The sequence below is a fragment of the Oryzias melastigma genome, linkage group LG17 (genome assembly GCF_002922805.2).
Source record: "Oryzias melastigma strain HK-1 linkage group LG17, ASM292280v2, whole genome shotgun sequence".
Classification (NCBI taxonomy): Eukaryota; Metazoa; Chordata; class Actinopteri; order Beloniformes; family Adrianichthyidae; genus Oryzias; species Oryzias melastigma.
In genome coordinates, this window is record NC_050528.1 from 841840 (window position 1) to 851963 (window position 10124).

Consider the following 10124-nt stretch of genomic DNA (forward strand, 5'->3'; position numbering starts at 1 on the left):
GGAGACGTTTTATTTTATTTTAGCAAAACCAGCTTTGATGGAATCAACCTGAAGAATCTGTAGATCCAGACGGATGATGATGAATTCTGTCACTGCAGACTGATGGAGACTTCAAACTACAGTTCAAAACAGAATTTATTTTTGGTTTAGTTGGTTTGTTGCATTTGATGTTCCTGCTTTATTTTGAAAGAATGAGGTCCAAAGAACTTCTTCCTGTTTCCCACCACAATAAATGATCCATAATAACATTATTACTGATAGAGGGAATTATTTTAGACAAGAATCTATCCAGTCATGTAACACAGCACAACATTATGATATATTATATTTTAATTCATTTTTATGTGGTACTTAAACACACAGAACAGACGAATATGTTCTTTAGTTCCCATTGACATCCGTTCATGAACCCAACAGAACTTACCGTAATTCATTCATAACTCGTGTTAAAGTTGCGTTCAGCTCAAGAAAAACATAATATTGAAAATGTGGCCGTTTTTACCTCAACCAGCCATTAAAAAACACAAAACAAACACAAAGTGATGAGTGTTCAGTGTAAATTAATTTACTATATCTTAGTATTTAAGTAAATTTTACTCATGCAGTTAATAAAGTAATAAATAATATATTTGGTTTTTGTGTTTGCATGTTCCAGTTATTGGAGGCGGGGCTTGAATATGAGGCTGGTGCCCCTTCCGGTGTTTCTCCATCAGGGCGCCAAACAAGCCACGAGCGCCTCTGACTGTAACTCTTAAGAATCACAACTACGACACACTGATCTGTGGGAACAAACAATAATACAAAAAGTTTGTTTGCACATATTTCAATATATGCATCTCTTTTTCAATGCACATTAAGAAAAAACTTTAAAGTTAATATTTTATTGTTTATCATAGTTGTTATTTGTTAAAGAGTTGTGCACTAGTTTCAACCTGTTGTCATTTTAAGTTGTGCATGTGTAAATTGTATATTTAACTTTTTTTCAATTTCATAATTTTTGTATTTATGCACCAAATGTATTGTATGAGTTACAAATCCAGAATTATGCACACAAATCAATATATACGCAGCGCAAAGGGGTGCGTCTATTTTCTGATATGTAAGTGTTTCTAAAACGGTTCAGGAATCAGAAAAATGTATACAACCTGACAAGTTATTATTAGTGTTTTGTTACTATTACAAAAAACGAATTAGTTGATTGATCATTTTCACAACAGAATAACTGTCAAATAAATATTCTTTTATGTTTGTCTGATAGACTTTGATGTTACCGGCCACCATAACCATAAAAAGGGGATTTAGCGCCGTATGTGTGATTCCCCTGATCCTCTTGGATCCGATTTGTTGGGATCGTGGCTCCAGACTGCCCCCCCCGCGGTGACATGAAGGACCTGCAGTCCTTACAGGCAGAACGTTACCAAACCAGGTTTGATAAAATTCTTTAAAGTTTATTTTTCATTTAAAAGGAATGAAAATAAAACATTTTCTTTATTTTATTTCAGTTTTTTAATTAAAATCTTTTGAAGTCTCGAGTCTAAAGAGAATATTTAACTAATGTTTCCTCTCTAAATACCGGGATGGATGGATGGATGGTTTGGTTTGGTTTGGTTTGGTTTGGGGGTCTCCGTTTACACCCGCGCGTGAAGTTTACTCAGCAAACCGCCTGTGTAACTCCAGCCGGTGACGGACGGGTTAAAGCTCCAGACTCCGAGCCCGGGTCCATAAAGGAGGCCGCAGCCCTCCTCCGCGCCGTCGCCCCCCAGGTGGCATGTTGTGGTTGAGAGCTGCTCAGGCGCGCATCCCTGCAGAGCAGAGACGTCTCGTTCGTGTGTCAGCTGCTGCTGGACCCGCAGCCTCCCCGTCTGGTTGTCATGGCAAAATGTTCTCTGCTGGTTTGGTGTTTTTTCCACGGACTCTTCTGTGTCTCTTTCGGTACCGCCGAACCCTGGCGGCACCACATCCAGTGGGAGAACAACGGGCAGGTTTATAGCTTGATGAGCACTGGATCAGAGTTCCAAAGTCCGGTTCGGTCCAAAAGCCCGCCGAGGGTGTTCCTGAGCAGCAGGATGCCCAGCAGCGACATGCCGGGCGCGCGCAGGAGAAGCGGCCCGCCAGAGTCCAGACACGCCAGGACCGACCACAGGGGAGACGCTGGACCTCTGGCGCCTGAGCGCGGGTACGCAGCCCTCCATGCCGGTTCCGCTGAGCCCAGAGAGCCAGAACCGCTTCCAGGAGCCGAGGAGCATCTCGGAACTTCTCCTCCCGAATCCACCAACAGCTCCGCGCGCTCAACAGCCAGAGGAGATGCTGAGGACGCACTGCATCTGGATGCGCCAAACCATCCTCTGCGCGCCCTTCAGGCGGACCCGCACATCTCTGCGGACCTCCCGCCGGACCTTCCCGGGCATTTCCCAGCGGCCACTGCGGATTATTCAAACGAGATCAACGAGGAAGACATGATGAACGACGACCCGCGAAACCCGTTCAAGAACCACCGGAACTCCGTTTTCTACAACCTGTATCCCAGCAGGGGCCGGTCAGCGGGCCGCGCGCTGCGCGTGCCGGGCGCAGGACACGGGACCAGATACTTCCAAAACGGTGAGCCTCGAGCACGAGGAGAACCGAACCCGAACCTCGGGAGAAACTTGGAGGATGAAAGTTCCTGATTATCATTGATGGCAGGAGAGAAACTAGACGAGCTTCAACAAGAAGAAGAGGAGCATGAATATGTTTAAATACCGAAAAATAGTAGAAAATCATGTTTACATTATTAGTATATATTATTTAAATCAAATATTTTATTAGTTGAATTAGTTTCACTGTAAATGTGACCAACAGTTTGTGACTGAAAACTTCAGGATTAAACTGAGATCAACAGAAAAGACTCACAGAGGAACAGAATTCATCAAATGATCTGAAATCAGAATGTTTGTCCTTTAATGTCGCTTCGTTATTAATATTATTCCATCAGATGTCATACATTGTTTTGTCTCAGTTTTCCTGATTTAGTTGATGTTATAATGAGTTACAGTCTGTCTTTAAGAACATAGTTTCTCTTGAATCCAAAAGGACAGAAGTTTGAATATTTACTCAGATGTTTCCATCAAGACAGGAAACAGTTGTTACTGCTAAATTTAAAAACAAAACAGATTCAAACACCAAAATAAAGCACATTTTAACTGATATTTACGACCACTTAGCCTGAGGTGTGATACCTGTAGTGCATTCACCCGATTCAGCCGATTCAGCCGACGCACCAAAACCACGTTTGATCCACGTCAGATTTACCACCTTGACACCTCTGCCGTGGAGCAACCGCGGAAGTTGTTCTGGAATTCATCCGATGTTATGTCATGGAAAACATGGATGGTTGAGCGATGACTGTGCACGCGACAACGGCACTCACAGAAGCTCTCCGTCTGCCGAGTATCGGTTTGGAGAAATGATTCACTTCACCAGAGCCTGGATCGATCCGATTCCAATTTTTTTATTCTTTAGTTTTTTTATTCTACTATTTATTTTGAATATATTTACATGAATCTGATCCAGTTCACATCCTGTAAATGTTTCAGTGAAATAATGAGATTGTTAATATCATCCAGAGTTACATAGATTCTCTAAAGGAGAAGTTCTAACTAAAATGTTCAGATCTTTAACATTGGAAACATTGTTCTGCTTCTCCTGGAGGATGTTTCAGTTTGACCACTAGGTGGCGATCGCACTATAACAATGCACTTTTTTCAAGAAGATAAGCAAAGAATGAGCAAAAAAATGTAATTTAGACCACAATTGGTTACTTTAAAAATATCTCCTTTGGAAAATTCATTCAAGATGTTCATTTAGTCAGAATGTATGTTTAGCTCATCCGAGCGCTAGCATTAGCTCTCCTATGGGAAATTAAACATTAGCATCAAGCTAGCAGACTCTAGCTTTATGTGTTAAATCCAATCGATCATTGATCTATTAAGCTTAAATCTATTCAAATTGATTTTATTAAAATCAGCTGATCACATAAACAGTTACAGTATGTCAAAGGAAAAAAGGATGAAAGCTTAAAACGGGGGTTCTGGTCCAGGATTTACGGCCAATGATTTCAGGAGCAAATTATGATTTTTTTGTGTCCAGCTCCAGCAGGGGGAGGGACTTCCTGCTATTAACTTTCAAGCGCCATCTTTTCTCTCTGTGGCCAGATTCTCTTGGGCAGAGCGGGCTCCCAGAGCGGGCTCCCAGAGCGGGCTCCCAGAGCGGGCTCCCAGAGCGGGCTCCCAGAGCGGGCTCCCAGAGGGGGCTCCCAGAGCGGGCTCCCAGAGCGGGCTCCCAGAGCGGGCTCCCAGAGCGGGCTCCCATTGGGGAGCAGCAGCGCTAGCTTGCTGAGCTATCCACCAGGCGGCTGGCTAGCGTGCAGTCGCTCCAGCTACATTAGCTCTGTGACGGGCTGGTTCAGGATGTATCTCGCCTTCGCCCAACAGTAACCAGGACAGTCCCAGCGGCCCCAAAGGGTTAAGAAAATGGATGGAAGATCAGGACGAAGTCGCCATATTGAGTGTTTTTAGTGAAAACGTCATGTGCCCAAAGCTGAGTCCCTGATTGGTTGATGCGCCGCATCAGATGGCGTCTTTACACAGATTTAATTCTATCCGGCCCTCCAGATCATTTTATTTTATTGTTATTAATGACCCGATGTTATCTTGAGCTCATTTCTAACTTGTATAATTTTAACAAAATATATTTTAATGGAGAGTAAAATATTGAAAGTTATTTAAGGTTTAAGTTGATTTATTCTGGAATGATATTCCTGACTTTTTATTATTCATAATTATGTTAAGTTACGGTTTTAAGTTTAAAAAAATTAGCATTCTGATAACTTTTAGGACTATTTTGGCATTTATTAAGGTTTTTTTAGGTTATTTTTGGAGTTCAGCTAATATTTCAGCTACATGCTAGCTGTTTTGGCTGACTTTTTTTTTTAGGTTTAATAATGCTAATTTTATCATTTAGCTAATGTTTTAACTGGCTGTTAGCTTTAGCGTTTTTAGCTATCATCTTCAGCAGCCAAATTCAGCTTCCAGCATTCACACGACTGCACACATGTAACATGTATCTGACATGTTTTCTACTCAGAGTTTGACGGTTTAGATCTGAGAAAACTGTTTAAACCCACAAACTCCTCCCTCCATGTCCCCCCAGGACTGCCCGATCTGGTGCCGGACCCGTACGCCATCCAAGCAGGCGCTTATGTGCAGCGCATGCAGATGTACGCGCTCCGCTGTGCAGCAGAGGAGAACTGTCTGTCCAGGTGAGACGCTCCACCACAGCAGCCTCTGATGGAGAAACTGCAATGTGGGTTTGGGTTTCCTGTGTCTCAGAAAGGCTGAAATCCCTCCAGAAAAGAGGGTTTCTCCTCACAGGTAGACGGCGAGCCGCTGTGGCTGTTATGTGTCAGAATTGAGTTCCCGCCAAAGCGTAACCGTTCCGCTCTGGTTTCCCCACAAGCACGGCGCTCATGGAACAAACCTCGTCCTCTGTAAGGAGCTCCAACACATATTTCCACTGCAGCTGATGTTTCTTCCCTCTGTGGTTCACCAAGGTCGGCGTACGCCCCCACGGTCCGGGACATCGACTTCAGGGTCCTGCTGCGCTTCCCCCAGAAGGTGAAGAACCAGGGCACCTCGGACTTCCTCCCCCTGAAGCCTCGGTACCAGTGGGACTGGCACAGCTGTCACCAGTGGGTCTCCACTCTGCGTGTGAACGTCTCAGAGCGTCCAAAGTTCTCATCCTCCGCTCTCTGCAGGCACTTCCACAGCATGGACGCCTTCAGCAACTACGACCTGCTGGACGTGGTCAGCGGGCTGAAGGTGGCCGAGGGCCACAAGGCCAGCTTCTGCCTGGAGGACACCGGCTGTGAGCCCGGATTCAGGCGGCGCTACGCCTGCACCTCCCACACTCAGGTGAGGCACCTGGAGGTCCTCAGCCTCTGACACATTCTTCTTGGCTCTCGGGTTGGTAGACTATACATTAAACCGGCTCTGACTCCTTCAAACAAACACATGTCAGGTGGTCTTGTTGGCTCCTCCCAGTGAAAGTCTTTCTTGAGGTTTCTGTCTGATCAGCTGCTCTGAAGGGAAACTCTGTGGAGTTCTGGGGACCAGGAAGGGCAGGTCCTCCCATGATGCTTTGCTGTTTGGGGGCGGGGATTCTGACTCCGACAGCTTTGCTCCAAAAACAGTTTTTCTGAAAGCAGATGAAACTCGTTTGTGGAAACTCTGAGCGTGTTTGCTCGTTTCAGGGTCTGAGTCCGGGCTGCCATGACACTTACGCCGCCAACATCGACTGTCAGTGGATCGACATAACCGACGTCCCCCCAGGAAACTACATCCTGAAGGTAACCCCGCCGGCTTGGATCCGTTCGTGTGAGCAGTTCACCTGTCTCCCCGGTAGGCCCCGCCCCCACACTCTGTTTTACCGCTCAGGTTACTGTCAATCCCAACCTGTACGTTCTGGAGTCGGACTTCTCCAACAACGTGGTGAGATGTGACGTCATCTACACGGGAGTTTATGTTCAGACCCGCAACTGCAGAGTAACCAGGTGAAGAAATCGACATGCATGCTCTTATTTTGACACATTTGATGTTGCAGGAAAACTTTATTGATAAACTGGGAAAAATGTCAAAGAATTATTTTGAGCTTCTGAAAAAAATGTTTAGATTCATTTTTCTTAATTTCTTCTGTTTCAGGGGCTGAAATCTTCATTTGAATTTGAGTTTGTGAATAAAAATGTTCAAACATGAGCTGAAAAACTCAAAAGTTCAGCCTTTAATCTGCATTAGGAAGCGTTTCCAAACCAGGAGTTTCAGCTGTTGACAGCAGATTATTCTGCGGATGTTTTCTTGATCCTCTTTAATTTAAACAGTAAATATTCTGTATTATACGTTTTCTCATTAAAGTTTTAAAACAAAGAATATTTTGTTATCATTTTATCAAATAAAAAAAGGCCCATTTTTAATCTTAAATGTGTATTTTGGTGCTTTTGTATCATGTTCATTTCTTTCTCTAAAATCTTCATCCATCTAAAAACTGTTTAACGATTTATTAACTTCTCAAAACAAGTACAAAAGATATTAAAAACAAGACATTTTTCACTTGTTTTCGGTGAAAAAATCTGCCAATGGAACTAGTACATTTACATGGATGTAGTCACTTTGACTAAGTAAGATTTCTTAAAACAAGTGTTTTTTTTACTTGGCCATTTAAAACTAAATTAAATCCTGAAATAAGCTATAAAAACTTTAAGACATATTATGTCTTAAAATAAGTGCATAATGCTCAAAATAAGAGTTTAATATTCTTAAAATAAGCCAATTTATATTATTTTTCCACCCAAATGATCCTGTATTGATCACTCAAACAGTCCATCTATCCTTTTTCTGGACCATAATCATCTCAAAGTCGTAGAGGACAGCGTGTGTCAGATGCCAGACAAAACCTTAAAAGCTTTAATAAACTTTCACGAGATAGAAGGAGCTTCACATTCTCTCAAGTGTCCGAGTTAGCCCCACCCACTCCATGTGATTCAGACCCGCCCACTGAGTTTGATGGGTGAATGTGACAGTTAGAGGAATGAAAAGATGTTCCTGCTCTGGACCATGAGCTCTTTCATTAAATCATGAAACAAACAAATGTGTCTTAAATCATTTACATGGAATTAAATTAAATATTAACACATTTAATGACACTTTTATGTATTTAATGCCAATTAGGACGAATTAATGACACATTTATTTCATGATTTCACATTAATTCATTTTTCTCTTTTAGCCCATACTGGACCATGAAATAATTAAATATGTCATTAAAATATTTGAATGTGCTTTTAATTACTATTTTAGTATTTTATTGCCATATACATTTCATGTATTTACCGATATCCAATGTTTTGGTTTAATACCAATTTTAAATAAATAATGACACATTTATGTATTAATTTAATGATGTAAATATTTATTTTATTAAGTCTCATTTAGTCCTCCATAAAAAGTAAAAATAAAATTACTTATTTTAAGGTGAATTTGTCTTGAAAAGTCATCACCTGCCCATTTAAGACAAAATAGAATCTTGAAATTAGTTGTAAAAGTTTATTTTCATGATCCTGTTCCTCTCCTGAATGTCATGGAACCGTCCGGAGTTCGTCGGAGGACTGGGAGAACCCCCGGTGTCCGTCTGAGCGGATGGATCTCAGAGAATGAGCCGGTTCCTCCGGTCCTGCTGGGCTGTGATGCAGAGAACCGTTTCAGACGGGCCTGCAGGCAGGAAGGCATGTTTGCTGACAGACCTCTGTGAAGACCTCAGGACTTAGTACAGAAATGCCACATGGACTGAAACCACCCCGGGGGGGGGGGGGGTTCTCTGTCCTGCACTGATGGATTCCAGATCATCTTGATTTACATCAACATGCTGCTTTTTCTTAGAGCTCTAGGATCTCCAGTCTAACTTATAGAAGATCAACCACCAAAGATCTTCAGTGAGTCACTGAAAAATGGAACAGAAACCGTCGTTAGTTTGTTGGAGTTTTCTCCCTCACGAGTCGGAGCTTCTCCAGAAACTCTGGAAAGCGTTTTCCACTTGTTTACGTTACATGACGTCCACAGATGTGAGGGTTCTGGAGAAAACAGGAGATGAAGAGCAGAGATAGTTTATGTTTTTAAAAATGTCTGGACCCCCCTCCAGATTCATGAAGCCAGGTCTGTCTGAGGCCTCAGAGGACAATCATGATCAGCCTCCTGCAGCAGAAAGTTTCTTCAGCGTGCAGACATTCATGGAAGGAAGACGCTGAGAGATCAAACTGTTTTTATCAAGAGAAAAGATCAAATCTGAACATTAAACTGTCAAACTGATTCACCTCCTGGATGAAAATGGATTTAAAGAATCTGAAAACAGGCAGAAATGACAGAGAGCTGCAGAACTTCAGATGTGAAACAGGTTCAGACCAGCAGCAGAACACGACCCAGAGAGCCGCTGACCAAACTTCCCCGGCGGTGGCGTTTCCAGGTGCGTGTCGGTGGTCAGAGGTTGATGTTTGCAGGTCGCATATTAAAGTCCCTCTATGAGAATTTTTTTAATAATAAAAAAAAATGTTCCCAGTAGTGTTTTAATTATGACTATGAAGTTTTAAAAACCAAAAACCCACAACCTAAATGTCTTAAAGATTCATTTTTCATGTTGATCTGAAGCTTCTGTTTCGAAAATATCCTCGGAGGGGGCGTGGCTATGTAGCTCCGCCCCTGTCTGATTCTGATAGCTCTGTGTAAATCTTCATAAAAACTTCCATCAATCTGGGTAATGTCCAGTCGTCTGGTTCTGATCCGAGGAAGTGAAGATCTTCATGGACAGAACTTCCTCCAAAATCCTGATTCTTTCTCCTTCCAGTTCACCAAAGACTCTTTTAGCTAATTCTCCAATGTTTATTGACTGTGATCAATACATTCAATCATTGGTTTCTCAGAGTTCTTGATAAAATAATCAAAGCTAACATCAAAATGCTCTTTCATTGATTTACAATCCTTTCCAACTGCGGTCAAATGAGCCGCCGTTCACATTTCCGTGGTCACATCAAGAAGCTCCGTGGAGTCTGGTGGAGATTTTCCAGCGTTCTCAGTCCTGCTACCGGAAGTATTGGATGAAACTCACACCAAAAATCCAGTGATGCTGATCAGTGTTAATTTTGACAGAGGATTTTAATTTAGTTTTAGTCATAGTCTTTTGACTAAAATAGGGTTTAGTTTTAGTCGCAATTTAGTCATGTTGATTCTATTTATTTTAGTCAAATTTTAGTCGACTTGATTACAGTAGATATTTAGTCGACTAAATTACGGAAGTTATTTAGTCGACAAAAATATAGAATAAAGATGATGCATTTTAATTAAATTTACTAAGTATAATCATATGAATAACACGCAAAGATTTTACTAATTTTTTAAAAAAAACATTTTACTTCACTTTGCTTTCCAAACTTGTCATTTCTGCGAATTCAGCTTCAACAACTTAAAACACATTGAAAGAAAAAAAAGAAAAAGAAAAAAAATATATATTTATATACTGTACATATAAATAAATATAATTCCATCCCA

The 10124-nt window shown here is 41.8% G+C and overlaps 1 protein-coding gene across 1 annotated transcript; it reads left to right on the forward strand.

The window, feature by feature from the left end:
• Positions 1 to 1671: 1671 nt before the first annotated feature.
• Positions 1672 to 6959, forward strand: loxl5b (lysyl oxidase-like 5b; the record flags this gene model as incomplete). Its single annotated transcript, XM_024274424.2, is given in 7 exon segments — positions 1672 to 2598; positions 5188 to 5296; positions 5588 to 5725; positions 5792 to 5948; positions 6287 to 6382; positions 6471 to 6586; positions 6735 to 6959. Coding segments are annotated over 7 exon segments (1350 nt in total). The 3' UTR covers positions 6742 to 6959.
• Between the last annotated feature and the right edge of the window lie 3165 nt (positions 6960 to 10124).